Source organism: Triticum urartu, chromosome 5 (genome assembly GCF_003073215.2).
Source record: "Triticum urartu cultivar G1812 chromosome 5, Tu2.1, whole genome shotgun sequence".
In the NCBI taxonomy this organism is placed as follows: Eukaryota; Viridiplantae; Streptophyta; class Magnoliopsida; order Poales; family Poaceae; genus Triticum; species Triticum urartu.
The window spans coordinates 196,260,210-196,278,873 of record NC_053026.1 but is presented as its reverse complement, the minus strand read 5'-3'; the positions used below and the strand labels follow the sequence as shown (position 1 = coordinate 196,278,873).

The window sequence follows — 18,664 nt, the reverse complement described above, 5'->3', positions numbered from 1 at the left end:
GTGTTTAGTAGAAATATTGGTATTAAGGTTTGTGATTCCCGAAGCATGCACATATAGTCTCTCGTTATGCTAAGAAGTTGGAGCATGGTTTTGCTATTGATTGTCTTCCTTTGCATGGAGTTCGGGGGGGCGCGATGGTTAACTCTACCAACCTCCCCCCTAGGGGCATGCATAGTAGTACTTTGCTTCAAGGGCTAATAAACTTTTGCAACAAATATGTGAGTTCTTTATGACTAATGTGAGTCCATGAATTATACGCACTCTCACCTTTCCGCAATTTGCTAGCCTCTTCGGTACCGTGCATTGCCCTTTCTCACCTCGAGAGTTGGTGCAAACTTCGCCGGTGCATCCAAACCCCGTGATATGATACACTCTATCACACATAAGCCCCATTATATCTTTCTCAAAACAGCCACCATACCTACCTATTATGACATTTCTATAGCCATTCCGAGATATATTGCCATGCAACTTCCATCATCATCATATACATGACTTGAGCATTCATTGTCATATTGCTTTGCATGATCGTAAGATAGCTAGCATGATATTTTCATGGCTTATCCTTTTTTCATATCTTTGCTACGCTAGATCATTGCACATCCTGGTACACTACTAGAGGCATTCATATAGAGTCATATTGTCTTAAGTATCAAGTTGTAATATTGAGTTGTAAGTAAATAGAAGTGTGATGATCATCATTATTCATTACTAGAGCATGTCCCAATGAGGAAAGGATGATGGAGACTATGATTCCCCCACAAGTCGGGATGAGACTCCGGGCAAAATGAAAAAAAGGAAGAAAAAAAAGAGAGGCCAAAAACAGCCCAAGAAAAAACAGAAAAAAATAAAAAATGAGAGAAATGGAGAGGAGGGGCATTGTTACTATGTTTTACCACACTTGTGCTTCAAAGGAGCACCATGTTTTTCATATAGAGAGTCTCCTATGTTGTCACTTTCATATACTAGTGGGAATTTTTCATAACAGAACTTGGCTTGTATATACCGATGATGGGCTTCCTCAAATGCCTGAGGTCTTTGAGCAAGCAAGTTGGATGCACACCCATTAGTTTTCAGTTGAGATTTCATACATTTATAGCTCTTAGTGCATCTGTTGCATGGTAATCCCTACTCCTCGCATTATCAATTGATGGGCATCTTCATAACTCATTAATTAGCCGCGTCCATGTGAAACTTTTTTGTCTTCTCCATATTAATCTCTACCACCGCATTCTATTCCACCCATAGTGCTATATCCACGGCTTGCGCTCATGTATTGCGTGGGAGTTGAAAAAGTTAAAGCGCGTTAAAAAAGTATGAACCAATTGCTTGGCTGACATCGGGGTAGGACATGATAAATACTTTGTGTTAAGAAGATGGAGCATGACAAGGTTATATGATTTTGTAGGGATACCGTTCTTTAGCATTGATATTTTGAAAGACATGATTGTTTGTTGGGATGCCTCAGTATTGATGTCTTTATGTCAAATTATAGACTATTCCTTTGAAGCACTCTTGTCTTAATATTCATGCCATGATTAGATTAAATGATCAAGATTATGTTAGGTAACATTCCACATCAAAAATTATTTTTCTTATCATTTACCTACTCAAGGACGAGCAGGAATTAAGCTTGGGGATGTTGATACGTCTCCGTCGTATCTATAATTTTTAATTGTTTCATGCCAATATTATACAACTTTTATACACTTTTGGCAACATTTTATACTATTTTTTGGACTAACATATTGATCCAGTGCCCAGTGCCAGTTCCTGTTTGTTGCATGTTTTTTGTTTTGCAAAATATCCATATCAAACAAAGTCCAAACACGATAAAAATTTACGAAGATTTATTTTGTAATATATGTGAATTTTTGGAAGAAGAATCAATGCAAGACGGTGCTAGAGGGGCCCACTACCTATCAGGGTGCGCCTGGGAGGGCCAGGCGCGCCCAGGTGGGTAGTGGGCACCTTGTAAGGCGGTTTCTTCCCTTATTTCGCCGCAAGAAAGATAATTTATGAATAAAAATCCCCTTAAAATTTCAGCCCAATCAGAGTAACAGATCATCCGAAATTTAAGAAATGATGAAGGGACAGAAAACAGAAACATGAAATAGAAGGGAACAAAGAGGTCTCCAATCTAGGAGGGGCTCTTGCCACTCCGCCACCATGGCGGCCATGGACCAGAGGAGGAACTCTCCTCCCATCTATGGGGAGAGGCCAAGGAAGAAGAAGGAGGAGGAGGCTCTCTCCCCCTCTCTCCCAGTGGCGCTGGAACATCGTTGGGGTAATCATCATGACCGCGATCTACACCAACAACTTCGCCGCCGTCATCACCAACTCTCTCCTCCTCTATGCAGTGGTGTAAGACCTCTTCTCCCCGTTGTAATCTCTATTTAAGCATGGTGCTTAATACTATATATTATTGTCCAATGATGTATGGTCATCTTATGATATTTGAGTAGATTCGTTTTGTCCTATGGTTGATTGATGATCGTGATTGGTTAGAGTTGTATGTTTTATTGGTGTTGTCCTATGGTGCCCTTCTGTCACGCAAGCATGAGGGATTCTCGTTGTAGGAGGTTGCAATACATTCATGATTTTATTATGGTGGGTGGCGAGAGTGACGGAAGTTTATACTCGAGTAAGTGGGTTGTTACGTATGGGATAAAGAAGACTTGATACTTAGGGTGTGTTCGGTAGCTCTCCACAGCCCAAAAATCCTCATCGCCAGCTTCCGTCGCCAGCTTCCAACTCCGCGTACAAAAAACCGTTTTTTTTTCAAAACTATGACGTATTTTATAGTAAATTCGGAAACTATAGCAAAGAGTGGAGAAAAATCAAAACTAGCACCCCGTCGGCCACGCGTGGGCCGAAAAGGGTGTTTTCGGCCTCCCTTTGGCCGAAATGGACTTTTCGGTTTTACCTTGGCCGAAAAGGTGCGTACCTGGGCCGAAAAGACCTTTTTGGTTAGGAGTAGGCCGAAAAGTCCCTTGGGCCCACGTTTTCACGTTAATGGTTGACCGAAGTTGCATGGCCCAAAGCGATCTTTTTTAATTTTGGTATATAAATACTGTGCAACCATTGTCCATCTTAGACACTGAAAATATATATTTTCGCGCAACCCTTTCCCCTCAATATTTTCCCGTCAACTCTTTCCCGCCAACCAATTCCTACCATATGTTCCTGCCACCCGTTTCCCGCCGACCCCTTCCCGCCATATATTCCCGCCAACCCTTTCCCGCCATACCACAGTATACCATTAAATAAATTCTTCATATTTTAAAAAAAAATGGGATAAAAGCGCAAGCGATGGAGTCAAAAACCTGACCTCACGCTCGGTATATGTGTTACTAGACAAATAGGATAGCATCTGGCTAATGTACAACAACCGATCCCTTTCTTTATAAAAAGTCAACATTTTCAAAAAAAGTGAACAATTTTACTTTAGCAATTTAAATAATTATTTAAAATAAAAATTTCTGAAATACGAGCAAACTTTTAAAACGTGAAAATTTATTGAACACATGAACAAAATTTTAGAATTCCAAACATTTATTGATTTTTTAAGTGATGAACAATTTATAAATATACACTGAGCATTTTTGTAGTATAAGCTAAAAATTTTCTGAAGACACATTGAATATTTTTTTGATATACGGTTAATGTTTTTCTGAATTGTGAAGCCATTTAAAAAAAGTGAAAAGATTTTGAGAAACATGATTTTTTTAATATGAAGAATTTATTTAATGGTATACTGGGTATGGCGGGAAAGGATTGGCGAGAACATATGGCGAGAAGGGGTTGGCGGGAAACAGATGGCAGGAACATATGACTGGAAGGGGTTGGCGGGAAACGGGTGGCGGGAAAGAGTTGGCAGGAAAATATTGAGGGGAAAGGGTTGTGAAAATATATTTTTTCAATGTCTAAGATGGGCAATGGTTGCATAGTATTTATATACCAAAATTTTAAAAAAAATCGCTTCGGCCTAACGTAAGCCGAAGAGTGGAGCCATGCTACTTCGGTCAACCATTAACGTGAAAAGATGGGCCCAAGAGACTTTTCGGCCTACTCCTGACCAAAAAGGACTTTTCGGCATACTCCTGACCAAAAAGGTTTTTTCGGCCCAGGTACGCACCTTTTCGGCAAAGGCAAGGCCGAAAAGTCCATTTCGGCCAAAGGGAGGCCGAAAACACCCTTTTCGGCCCACGCGTGGCCGACGGGGTGCTAGTTTTGATATTTTTTTTCCACTCTTTGCTATAGTTTTCGAATTTGCTATAAAATGTGTCATAGTTTTGAAAAAAATCCAAAAAACCAGAAGTAGCGTTTCGTTCGGCACCATAGCTTTTTTTTTTTTTGAGACAAAGCACCATAGCTTCTGGATTCGGTCGTTTTCCTCCAGGTTGAAAGCCCATTTAGCGTTTTGTGGCCCAGTCGGCAATAGCTGTTGGGCTGCTAGTTGTAGGCCTGGGAAAAAGGCTGGGACGTGAACCCGTTTTTGAGGTCATCGAGGCAAAGCTCACCCTCGGGAGAGGATTAGATAGCGAACCGGTACGCTAGCTTTTCACTTGGCGGTGGCATCCCTATGTAATTTCAGTCAACTTCAACTTCTTTGTTTTCTGAGATCCGGGAAAGACCAACTCCTCGACTCCTCGCTTTTTACACTACGACGCTTGCCAGCTTCTCCATTGCGACTCCGCGGAGTCAGGCGCGGAGTCAGGGCGTTCGGGCCAGCTCCACTCGTAGAGTCAACGGAGGCAGGAGCTGGAGACCTACCGAACACGTCATTGATGTTATGGTTGGGTTTTACCTTAATGATTTTTGGTAATCGCGAATGCTTGCTAGAGTTTTAATCATAAGTGCATATGATCCAAGTACGCAAAGTTTGTTAGCTCATGTATCTCTCTCATATAAAATTGCAATAATGATTACCAGTCTAGTTATTGATTGCCTATGGACAAAATACTTCTTTTGTTTTATAGAAATCTATATACTAAACAACTAACTATTATTATCTCCCAAAGTACTCCTTGTTTTATTCTTGCAATTGCAAAGTAGTTCTAGCATCACACCTACAAAATAGTTTCATACTTATTCTAGGTAAAGCGAACATTCAGTGTGCGTAGAGTTATATCGGAGGTTGATAGAACTTGAAGGAAATATAAATACTACCTTTAGCTTCCCGTTGGGTTTGACACTCTTATTTATCGAAAAATCTACAATTGATTCCCTATACTTGTGAGTTAGCAAGACATTTTTCTCGCGCCGTTGCCGGGGAGCAATAGTGTGGGGTGAATATTCTCGTGTGTGTGCTTGTTTGTTTTAATCATTAAATAATTTTTATTTTATGCACTTGTTTTCTATCTTTAGTTATGAGTAGGAAACGCAAAATACAAAAAAAAAGCATCCCCAGCTATTTATGTATTCCACAAAATACTTCGTAACGCTATCGATTGTTGAGAATCCTCCGCAATCTTTTGCTCTGGAAAGTCTTGCGTGCTTGCATTATGGTTAACTCTATATGTCTAGTAATATTCATTAGCTTACTTTGTCATTGTCATTCCGATCATATTGATTCATCAAGTCTGCGAATACTCGCAATCATCAATCAAAACTACTCTCTCCGGCTCAGACGTCATAGGCATGGTAATTTTGGATCGGATCCTTTATTCCTCATAAATGCAACCCCAATTTACACTTTTATTGTTCTTTAATATTCTGAATATTTGTTCTTTTGCATAGAAAAAACAGTGCCAAACACAATAATTAATCTTTGCAGCTAACAAAGCTAGTGAGATTGACAACTTCATTTGACTAAGTTGGGGACAATGAAAAAGTTTTTTAGTTGAGTGCAGAGCTAATCATTGGCTCATAGGAGAACTCCGCGGATTTGATATCTTACTTCTCATATCGAGGAAGGATTCTTAGGGCTTGTTTGGTTTCAATAAGTCACCCGACTTATAAGTCAGGTGACTTAAAACTAGTGACTTATAAGTCACGCATGTTTGGTTGTCATCTGACTTATAAATCACCTGACACACCTTTCCACACCAATCAACATCATGCAGGTGGTGGGACCCACGCAAAAGGGGGCGATTTATAAGTTTTAAGTTGGGGTGGAGCAACTTATGCCTTATAAGTTGGGGTGATTTATAAGTCGGGTCTGTTTGGCAAAATAAGTCACTTTTTTCACTTTTCGACTTATAAGTTGGTGACTTATTTGGAACCAAATAGGCCCTTAAGATATTTAAAACCCTTGATCTTCAGGGCCCAATAGTATTATCATTCTGTCACTACGTTATTAGCCAGGGATATCAGAAAGCAACCAGTGGTATTCATCAGTTCGGTACAAAATCTTACAAGTAACTGCTTTAGTGAATGTAAGAGAAAAATGCTTGTATATTTGCATTACTAGCGCTAAGGTAAATGATTATATAATGCTCGAGAAGAAGTTATTTTTATGAAGAGTATGTCATCATCCCCAAGGCAATATCTTTTTTATTACTAAATACTTGGATGATGAAACGTATCTCAGTCAGAGAGTGGAGTATCAGCCATAGAAATAGGGAGGATTCCGGTCTATGAATTTATGAACGTATATGTGTTTATCAAGTGTTTTGGTCTCATTAGATGCCTAAGACCTGTAACCTTCCTTTTTCGGTCGATTTTCTGAAATTATAGCACAATTAAGCATGAAATTTTGGAAATAACGGTGAACATTAACGGATGAAAGTGTTGATTTTCTTATTAAAGAAACAACTATCCTACTGATATCTCCTACTTATTTCTCTCTATATATGTACATTGTTAGCGCATCCCAGTTTTTCACTAGTAATTATTTGAAGTCTGCACTCGACGTCGAAGCGCGCTTGATCCTCACTGGGAGCCCACCGCTGATGGACGCCGTGAGTCCCGCCACAAATCTTGGCGCCCAGCCACTGCGGCCATTCTCTCCGACAACCTCCACGTCGAAAGCTCTCACCACGGCCACGCTGACCGCCTTCATCTCCGTGACGGCGAGCTCCTTGCCGAGGCACACGCGGAGGCCGGCCTGGAACACTGGGTACTTGTACAGGCTGGGCGGCGCGAACGAACCACCGGCTCCAGTGAGCCACCGGTCGGGGCGGAACGCCTCGTAATCGGCGCCCCAGATGCTCGGCATGCGGCCCATGGCGTACGGGTGGTACATCACGCGCGAGTCTCCTTCCACGTAGGTTCCGTCCGGGAGCACATCGGCGGCAGCGCTGAACTTGGAGTCAAACTGCACGGGCGGGAACAGGCGCATGTTCTCGTACAGCACCGCGTGCGTGTACCGCAGGCTCTTGAGATGCTCGTACGTGGACGGCTTGTCGCCGCCGGCTTCCGCGCGAATGGCTGCCGCGACTTGAGGGTTCTTGGACAGGTGGAGGAAGAGCGTGGTCAGCGCGGAGGCCACCGTGTCCCGCCCGGCGAGGAGGAAGCTGACCACGATGTCGCGGAGGTACTTGTCGTCCATGGCTTGCACGTCTCCGTCCGAGGCCATGAACCGGGAGAGGAGGTCATGGCTATTTTCAAAACCCAGCTTCCGCCGCTGTAGAATCATCGCCGACGCGAGGTCGTCGACGAGCTTGATGGCCTTCTTGAGCTCCCTCTCGGACCCAATGTTGAGCATCCGCTTCATCTTCCACACCAACGGCGAAGCCGCCGCGCCCCGCATGGCGGAGAGGCGCGAGGCGGTGTCGAACGCGTTCGCCAGGTCCGACATGGGCATGTCGAGGTCGAGGCAGCCCGGGTCCAAGCCGAAGGAGATCTTGCAGATGGTGTCGAAGGCGAACCGGCGGAACACGTCCTGGAGGTCGACCACCTTGCCCTTGTCGGCTGCGTCGGTGAGGACGGGCAAGAGGCGGGTCTCCACCTCATGGGCGACGATCTTGTAGGCGTAGGAGCGCACGGTGACGCTGCCGAGCTCGAGGCTGGCCATCTTGCGCTGGTGGCGCCAGGCGTCGCCGTCGACGTTGAAGATGCCGCCGCCGAGGAGGTCGCCGAGGAGCGCGGAGAAGCGCTTGCCCTTGGGGAAGTTTTCGAAGTTGGTCTTGAGCATGTACTCGACGTTGGCCGGGTTGGCGGTGACGGTGCAGCCGAGGACGTGGATGTGGACGGTGCCCGTGGGCGACTCGCGCAGCAGGTGCGCGTACCAGTCTCCGAGGTTGGTGAAGTCCTTGGCCCAGGAGCCCGTGAGGTACGTCCGGCAGACATGGCAGCTGCACCACGGCCACCTGCGCACGAGCAGGAGCACCGCGGCGAGCGCCACCACGAGGACGGACAGGACGAAGAAGGCCAGCCCGACGCACCGCGCGCCCCAGGACAACTCCACGGCGTCCATCGCTCTCCGGTTAGCTTAGCTGCTCTCACGAGTCGCACGAATGGCAAAGGGGAAAGCAAATGTCGAGCGGGTTCCGGGGAGACGACGAGGAAAAATGTGAGCTTCGGTGTGGGGAGAGTCGAGGAGGCCCCTGTCTATATATAATGTGGGTGGACGGGGGAAGATGCGCATGGAACACGTGCGCTTGTGCTTTAAACAAACCCAACGTTGGCGCTAGCTGCTGCCTGGTACTTTTGCGTGTACCCAGCTCATGCCCGCTCAACGCTCCTTCATGTAACACGGTGGATGACAGCTGGGTCCACGACGGACTCTGCATGACAGGTGGGTCCCTCGAGCACATGATTAAGACAATCTTTTTCCGCTCCTCCTCGTGTTCATATCATTTTTCGGCCCCGCAACGTTTCGATCGTGCTCGTTCGCCACTAAATCAGAAAGGGCTGCTCCCTCTTTTCGGGTTTTAGATGCTGATCACGAGGTAGTTTTCTGGGACTTCTGTTTCTACACAGCTTTACATCCTAAGAATGAGGGTATTAATGTTCCTGAATTGTGTTCAGTATCTTTGTAGAAATTGACTCCGGCTTCATTTTCATACGCATATAGTGGTCGACCCAATTTCTCATGTAGTGTTGTTTTGTGTTATGCGATTTTTCATTGTGTACTTATATTTCTTGTTGTTAGATAGTATTGTATTCTCTTCGTATGTAGTCTGTATTTGAATATCGAAAAAGACTTATATTTAAGAAGAGGGGGGGGGGGTAATTTATTGGGTATATATCTGGTAACCAAGCGGCTTGCTTGGTAAGCAATCAACAAAAATTGCAATCAATGGTATATATCTGGTGAGCATTTATTTACTTATACTTACTCAAGAGATATGGTTTCATTTGGTAGTAAATAGATATGTGACAGTTATCAGTTGAACCGGCTTTTAGGTAATTATTTAGAAAGAAATGAATGATGGGAGGGGAAAATCAAAGCAGATAGAGGGAAGCGACAGGACATAGATATGAGAGGTTGAATGAAGGATGAAGGGACCATAAAGTATTGCACATTTTTTAATTTCTCCTTAAGCATTCTGTTCTCGCTATTCTTGTGAATGACCAAACCAGGCCTTAATTTTACTTATTGAATTGTTGCATAGCAACTGAGTTGCTTGGTGAGGGAACTCTCAGGATATAAAATTTCGTGGGATCTGTTTTCCTAACATGGTAGGCTAAAAGGACAAGATCAATAAAATTTATTATATATTTTTATATTATATCAAAAAAGTTAGCATGATGGCAAGCTTTGAGGATACAATTTTTTTCAGCGAATGCCTCTTCATCTTGGCATGAAAAATTATGTTTTATACCTGCTTAAGGGGTTTGTTTGGAAGGTTGGTAATGGTAATAATATATGTGTTTGTTGTGACAATTGGATACCACATATGTTCTCCTACAAGCTAGTTTCTCTCCAAGGAAGGTGTCGCATTCGCTTTGCGTCTGAACTGCTCAACAACAATGCTTCGTGGAATCTTGAGGTCCTAAGGTTGTATTTTCTCCCGTGTGATGTTGCTGAAATTTTGAAAATCAATGCCTCGTCGAGACTGAATCTGACACTTTGGCATGGGGTCCATGCAAATACAAAATGTTCTCAGTAAAAAAGTGCATATGATTTGGCTTGTGATGAAATGAAGAGCCAACATGGCCTCTTCGAGTTCGGTCCCACGTGGCTAGCAGAGCGGTTGGTCGATGGTATGGTCTTCAAAGGTACCCCCGACAGTACCTAATTTTGCTTAGAGGGTTTTAACCGATTCATTGCCCACATGCATGGAAGAACAAACACAAAAGAAACTTGGAGCCGACGAGTTTTTGCCCTATATGTGATGTTGAACAAGATAATTATCATCCATTTTTTTTGTTCTCCTTTAGCTCGTGAATTATGAAGAACTATGTCCGAAGTTTGGAGACTACTGGTGTTGGAAGAGGTAGAGAACAGTGGGAAGGAACGATTATTTCATGTGTGGAACCCGCTACCTAATATTGATCGAAGCATGGTTCTCATGACTTTGTGGCGCTGCTGGTATGTTCGTAATGAGGTTGTGCATCAGAAGCCCCCACTCGATGGAAGCCTCTAAGAGATTTTTTTTGTTAGCTACTTGGACTCGTCGATAGGCTTGAAACTTAATCTCTCTGATGCTCCACGTGAGCTCAAGTCGATAGAGTTATATGATACTCCATCTATTAGTACACATGTGTAGCCGGCAGCTAGGTCCATGTCTTGGACACCTCTAGATCAAGGGTGGATGAAACTGAACTAGGATAGTTACCTAGCAACCCAAATACTCTTATGGTCCTTCTCCAACAGCTGAAATGCCATTGTAATGTCAGAATTCTCAACCAAGTAGGCAAAATAATTGCAAGGAAAACCAAATAGAAAAGGAGAAGATCTTTCATGCCCTCCCAAAGTCCCACCATCGAGTTGTTCGAAGAGATGTTCGTAGAGATTTTTTCGGTACCAACACTCTTCTCTATGGCAATAGCAAGCCTTTCACCCACTGGCATAAGGGTCGGCTGCAAGCCCTTATCAACACTAGGCCTGGTTTTTGCTCTTTTTGGATTGGGATCCAAAGAGTTGCCATTGTGAGATTTGCTACCTTCGTTAAGTGGGAAGCTTCATTATATAAAATTTCATTCACCTCTATAGATAGAGGATCATTTGAGCCATCTGCATATTGACCTGTGGCCATACTACTACCATGAATGATAGACATCTCTTTATAGTGCTTCGGAGTCTTGTTGAGAAAAGGCGCATCCTCTTTATTGGTCTAGAAAAAACGAAACAACTTCAACAAGTAGTATTACTACAAGTATTAGCCACAAATAAACAAATTCCAGCAAGTTGTTCACATTAAGAAACTCATTCCAGGTTGTATTTCACATATAGAAACAAATTCCAACAATTATTTGGCATAGACAAAAAAAATTCAGCTAGTTTTTGGCACGCAGAAACTTATTTCATGTTGTATTTCACATATAGAAACAAATTACAACAAGTATTTGGCATGTAGAAACTAATTTTCAACAAGGTTTTGATATAGATAAACTCATTTCATGTTATATTTGACATACAGGAACAAATTCCATCAAGTTATTGGAGTGTAGAAATCTATTTCGGGTTGTATTTGACATATCAAAAAAATCCAACAAGTATTACTCTATAGTAAACAGGTCCATCAAATTCTTGACTTAGATAAACTCATTTTAGCTTATATTTGACATATAGAAAAAATCCAGCAAGTATTTGTCTTAAATAAAAAATCCAACAAGTATTTGGCATATAGGAACAAATTTCACCAAGTATTTCACATATAGAAACACATCCCACCTAGTATTTGACATACCTTAACATGGTTAGTGTAGTGCTCATGATCAAGAAGGATCATAGAGTTCTCATCATCCCATAATGCACCACTCAATCCCCTAAGTTTGATCGTTCCTTGTCCATATCCTATTGTGATTACCAATGTTGCCACATGTCAAATTGAGCTAAAAATACTCATTCATAGTAGTTGCACAACAAGCCAACTCAGACTTCTTGGAGTGAGTGGATGTTCTAAGCCCATCGACCGAGTCAAGCATGAACGAAGGGGTCGGAGCATAGGTGGTCAAGCATGAACGAAGGGGTCGGAGCTGCCATACAACTTGTTTACCTTCCATTTCCTATAAGGTTATGCAACCATGTGTCATGACAGTGCATGTTAGGAAGTAAATTCTAAAAGAGGTAAAAACTTTCATTTCAACACATATTGTGTCATTGCCAATAAATTTCAGCAAATAAAAAGGTAAAAACTTTGATTTCAACACATAATGTGGCATTACCAATATATTTTAGCAAGTAAAAGAGTTACAAACATTCATATCAGCCCATAATGTGGCATTACAAATAAATCCCAACAAGTACAAGGGTTCACAGTTCATCACCATGACATTACAAAGGTAAAAATCATGCTATTACATATTATTGTGTTGCATGTAGTTTTGCTGGTCTGCGCACATGTGATATGCAATTCCTTGCCTAAAATTAACCTGAAAGGATCGATACAGTTGACTAGAGGGGGGTGAATAGGCAACTAACAATTTTTATCTTTTCTTTACCAATTTAAACTTTGCATCAAAGTAGGTTGTCTAGATATGCAACTAGGTGAGCAACCTATATGATGCAACAACAATAACAAACAAGCAAGCAAGGGATACGGCACAAATAAGCTTGCACAAGTAAAGGTACGAGATAACCAAGAGTGGAGCCGGCGAAGACAAGGATGTGTTACCGAAGTTCCTTCCTTTTTAGGGGAAGTACGTCTCCGTTGGAGCGGTGTGGAGGCACAATGCTCCTCAAGAATCCACTAGGGCCACCATATTCTCCTCACGCCCTCACACAATGTGAGATGCCATGATTCCACTATTGGTGCCCTTGAAGGCGGTGACCGGACCTTTACAAACAAGGTTGGGGCTGTCTCCACAACTGAATTGGAGGCTCCCAACGAAACCGCGGAGCTTCACCACAATGGAATGTGACTCCGAGGTGACCTCAACCGTCTAGGGTGCTCAAACACCCAAGAGTAACAAAATCCACACAAGAAAGTATAGGGGAATCAAATCTCCTTTGGTGGAAGTGTAGATCTAGGTCTCCTCCTTCAATCCCTAGCAAATCAACAAGTTTGAGTGGCTAGGGAGAGAGATCGGGCTAGAGAGCTTGAGTAGCATTAATGGTGGAGTGAGAGAGGTAAGAGGTAGGTGTGGTAGGTGGAAGAAGCACCCTTATATAGCAACCCTAAAAATCCAACAGTTACTGCATTTTCTGTACTGCAGTGGTACAACCGCTCCTTGTCCCGGTACAACCGGGACTCACAGTTTACGTGCAGAACCCTACCAAATGGTACAACCGGGCGACTAGGCGGTAGTACCGGTTTATGAGAACAACCGGACCAACCACCCAGCCACCGCTCAACCACCGCATAGAAACAGTAGGGAGTCACCCCTGAGTGCGGTAGTCGAGCGGTACAGGACCGGTGCAACCGCTTGGCCTTGAGCGCTTGGGCGGCTAAGTCCTGAGCGGTAGAACCGCTCAGGGCACCGGTGGTACCGGTACAACCGGACCAACCGGGCCACCACCGCCCGAGTACCGCATCAAAACAGGAGTCTGACCGGTACTTGGGCGGTACTTGGCCGGAACAACCGCCCTAGTCTTTGTTGAGCATGGTGGCGGTACCACCGCCCGAAAGCAGCGGTACAACCGCTCGATCAAGACTGGTAAGCGCCAAGAACCAGCGGTACAACCGCTGGGAAGCCACGACAAGAAGCAGGATAAGAAGGGAAGAGCTCTCTCTCACAACTAAGGAAGGCAAGAGAGGGGTGAGGAAGGTGTATGTGAAAAGATTCCCTCAACTCATTCCAATGTGGATTCCCTCTTGATAGTACGGGTTCCTTACGACCAAAGAGATAAAAAGCATAGAAAACTTCATCTTCGATCTTTTCCTTTCAGAGAGAATAGCTAACCGATGTAGGCCTAAATACCGAAAACCTGAAACACTTAGCACAAGATTAGACCAACAAAGGGTTGTCATCATCATCCAAAACACAAAGTAGGGAAATGCCCTTACATAACCATTGATGTATTTTCACATGCTTGACCACTTGATGATGAAGCATAGTTAATAATTGCAAACCACTCATCCTCGTGTATGATAAATTTATCTATCCCATCATTTATAAACCTAAGTCATGAATAATGTAGCAAGTTGCAACAATGTCTACTTGAGTAGGTGAGACGTCTCCAATGTATCTATAATTTTTTATTGTTTCATGCCATTATATTATGAATATTAGATATTTTATATGCAATTTTATAAAAAAAGTTGGGGACTAACCTATTAACTTAGTGTCTGGTGTCAGCTGTTGTTTTCTGCTTGTTTTTGGTTTTACAGAAAATCTGTACCAAACAGAGTCCAAACACGAAGAAATTTTTGATGATTTTTTCTAGACATAGGAGACCTAAAAGCTTCGGGGAGGGACCAGAAGAGATATGAGGAGACGACAAGGCAATAGGGCGCCCTGATGCCTTGTGGAACACTCATGGCTTCGTCTGACCTAATTTCAACACTATAAATTCCCAAATATTGGAAAGACACCAGAGCATCCATCGAAATAATTTTGCCGCCGTCGCAAGTATCTGTTCTTCTGTGATCCCATATGGAGGCCTTTTCTGGTACTCTGCCGAAGGGGAATCAATCATGGAGGGCCTCTACATCAACCTTACTTCACCTGCGATGATGTGGGAGTAGTTCGCCAAAGACCTACGGGTCCAAGTAATTAGCTAGATCTCTCTCTCTCTCTCTCTATCTATCTATCTATCTATCTATCTATCTCTGTGTGTGTGTGTGTGTGTGATCTTTAATACAATGTTCTCCTCAAATTTCTATTCGATGTAATTTTTTTAAGGTGTGTTTGTTGGGAACCGATGAATTGTGGGTTTATCATCAGAATATTCATTACAAGTAACTGAGTCTTTTCTGAACTTTATCATGCATGATTATTATAGCTTTGTATTTCTCTTTGAACTATCTGTTTGGTTTGGCCAACTAGATTGATTTATCTTCAATGGGAGAGGTGCTTTGTATCAATATTGCGGTGTCCTCACCCAGTGACAATAGGGGTAGGAAGGCACATATTGTATTGTTGCCACTAAGGGTAAAAAGACGGGGTTTAATCATATTTCTTGAGTTTACTCTGTCTACATTATGTCATCTTGAATTGTCCTCACCTCGTAACAGAAGGGTTAGCGGGGCACGTATTTGTATTGTTACTACTAAGGGGGAAATGACGGGTTTAATCGTATTGCGTGGTTTTATTCTGTCTACATTATGTCATCATATTTGCATTACTCTGTTTGTTATGAACGTAATATGTAGAGAGGCAAGTATAAAAGCTCTCTCAAAGTGGAGTAATACTAGTAGATTCAGGCAGGAGTCGGTCTACTTATCACGAACGTAATGCCTATATACAAGATCATTGACATGAATAACATCATAACTATGCACTTTTTTATCAATTACCCACAGTATGCTATTTTTATGAGAAAGATGCCTCTAGTGAAAACTATGCCCCCCAGGTCTATTTTAATCATATTACAACTACCAAAAATACCTTGATGCAATTCTCTTTCTTTTATTTTACTTTGCAATTTATCTATCACCTATTACCAGATTTGATCCTTGCAATTAACGAGTACAAGGGGATTGACAACCCTCTTGCCCACGTTGGATGCAAATATTTTCCCTTGTGTGTAGGTATTTTTGACTAAGCGTTTGTGTGAGTCTCCTATTGCTTCGATAACATTGGTTCTCTACTGAGGGAAATACTATCCACTACTATATTGCTTCACCCTTCCTCTTTGGGAAAAATCCCAACGCAACTCACAAGTAGCAGTAGGATAGCGGAAAAACATGGTAGCATTATCAAGTATTTTGAATCTTCCATAGAGTGACCCAAATGCATATTCTATGGTCATGCAAAGAGAAGAATGCCTAAGATTAAACAACGCCTTCTAATTTATAGTAGGATTGTGTGATGCCCCGAGTCTGATGTGCCAGATGTCTTCCAGTTATTCGCCGGCGTTGCCATGTCATTTGCTTGCGTGTTGCCTTCCATCATGTCATCATGTGCATTGCATCATCATGTTTTTGAAACTTGCATCCGTCCGGGTTTCCCCAGTTCCGTCTGTTGTCCATTCTGAGTCCAACCACACTCGCACGCGCCCGCGGCATGTCCGAGATATTATTTTATAAGTGGCCGGAAGATGTTCTCGGAATGGGTTGAAAGTTGGCGTGCCGTCTTATTTTAGTGTAAGTAGACCACCTGACAAATTTCATCGCGTTCAGAGTCTGTTTGATGCCCCAACGAATAAGTATAGCGGCAGTATAGCCGGTCTTTTCGTCGGACGTTTTCGGTCTCCGGAAACTGTGCCGGGCTGCATCTCTCCCATCTCCTCTCAGTCCAACCCGCTCTCCACAGTCCACCTAGGCCCATGCCTATCCCTCTTCGCGTCCGGAGCCGTCGCACGGTCCGAAAACCCCTCTTTGCTCAGTGCACAAACCCCCTCGCGTGTGTGTCCGAAACTGTTCCGAACCCGACCCGGATAGTCATCACCGTTGGGTCCGGAACATCCCCAAACATCTACAAAATATCACCGTTTTCTTATTTGGACTCCTCTAAACTTTTATTCTCGATCGTCCATTTACGATCGGAGGGATCCGTTAGCCCCTAACCTAATCCACCAGCGTATATAATGGGGCAACCCTAAGAACTAGGAGAGATGTCCCATCCTTCCTCCTTGCCGCCGCCAAACTCAAATCACATCGGGATTGAGGGAGTCCTGTATTAGGGGGTGTCCGGATAGCCGGACTATACCTTTAGCCGGACTCCTGGACTATGAAGATACAAGATTGAAGACTTCGTCCCGTGTCCGGGAGGGACTTTCCTTGGCGTGGAAGGCAAGCTTGGCGATACGGATATGTGGATCTCCTACCATTGTAACCGACTTTGTGTAACCCTAACCCTCTCTGGTGTCTATATAAACCGGAGCGTTTTAGTCAGTAGGACAACATACACATCAACAATCGTACCATAGGCTAGCTTCTAGGGTTTAGCCTCTCTGATCTTGTGGTAGATCTACTCTTGTACTACCCATATCATCAATATTAATCAAGCAGGACGTAGGGTTTTACCTCCATCGAGAGGGCCCGAACCTGGGTAAAACTTCGTGTCCCTTGCCTCGTGTTACCATCCGGCCTAGACGCATAGTTCGGGACCCCCTACCCGAGATCCGCCGGTTTTGACACCGACATTGGTGCTTTCATTGAGAGTTCCTCTGTGCCGTCGCCATCAGGCCCGATGGCTCCTACGATCATCAATGGCGATGCAGTCCAGGGTGAGACCTTCCTCCCCGGATAGATCTTCGTCTTTGGCGGCTTCGCACTGCGGGCCAATTCACTTGGCCATCTAGAGCAGATCGAAAGCTACGCCCCTGGCCGTCAGGTCAGATTCGGAAGTTTAAACTACACGGCTGACATCCGCGGGGACCTGATCTTCGACGGATTCGAACCACTGCCGAGCGCGCCGCACTGTCATGACGAGCATGATCTAACTCTACCGCCGAACGGTGCCCTGGAGGCCGCACCCGCACCGGCTCCGACCCTTAGTTCGGAGTCAACTACGCCGATCGAGGATGGGCGGTTGGACGCCACCTCGGGGGCTGTGATCCCAACGGCGGTTGAGCCGAACACCATCCCCGTACTCTGCGAGACTCGTGACTCCACGGAGCTGGATCCTTCTCCGGACTCCGAATCCTCCGCGCCCCTGCCGATCGAATCCGATTGGGCACTGATCATGGAGTTCACGGCCGCAAATGTCTTTCAGCACTCACCTTTCGGCGATATCCTGAAGTCACTGAAGTCTCTCTCTTTATCAGGAGAGCCCTGGCCGGACTACGGTCAGCAAGGTTGGGGTACGGACGATGAAGAAATTCAAAACCCACCCACCACCCACTTTGTAGCTACCGTCGACGACTTAACCGACATGCTCGACTTCGACTCCGAAGACATCGACAGTATGGACGCCGATGAAGGAGATGATGAAGAACCAGCGCCTACTAGGCCCTGGAAAGCCACCTCGTCATATGAAATATACATGGTGGACACCCCAAAAGAGGGAGATGGCGATGGAACAGCGGAGGATGACCCCTCCAAGAAACAGCCCAAGCGCCGGCGTCAGCGGCGCCGCTCAAAATCCTGCCAACACAAAAACAGTGATTCCAGCACGGGAGATAATAATACTCCGGAGAGTGCCGAAGAAAACCCCCTCCAGCAAGGTTTAGCACAGGAGGATGGAGAAACCAGCCCTCATGAGAGAGCGGCAGACAGAGAGGTCGAGGACGATAATTATATGCCTCCCTCCGAAGACGAGGCAAGCCTCGACGACGACGAATTCGTCATGCCAGAGGATCCCGTTGAGCAAAAGCGTTTCCAACGCAGGCTTATGGCCACGGCAAGAAGCCTCAAGAAAAAACAGCAACAGCTCAGAGCTGATCAAGATTTGCTGGTTGACAGATGGACTGAAGTCCTTGCGGCCGAAGAGCATAAACTCGAACGCCCCTCCAAGAGTTACCCAAAGCGCAAGTTGCTACCCCGATTAGAGGAGGAAGCACTTGATGCGGCCGAACGGCCACCTCATGGCTGCGACAAAGAGGCCTCCCGGCCCTCCACTC

The 18,664-nt window shown here is 44.4% G+C and overlaps 1 protein-coding gene across 1 annotated transcript; it reads right to left on the bottom strand.

Moving 5' to 3' along the window:
- Window positions 1–6,713: 6,713 nt before the first annotated feature.
- On the bottom strand, window positions 6,714–8,463 carry LOC125508382 (cytochrome P450 94C1-like). Its single transcript, XM_048673079.1, has one exon. It carries the CDS (start codon window positions 8,360–8,362, stop codon window positions 6,836–6,838), a length of 1,527 nt encoding a protein of 508 aa, XP_048529036.1. The 5' UTR covers window positions 8,363–8,463; the 3' UTR covers window positions 6,714–6,835.
- Window positions 8,464–18,664: the final 10,201 nt, after the last annotated feature.

What these genes read in the sequence shown, in the direction of transcription:
- LOC125508382 (XM_048673079.1), bottom strand. Translation starts at nt 8,362, where the DNA reads ATGGACGCCGTGGAGTTGTCCTGGGGCGCGCGGTGCGTCGGGCTGGCC.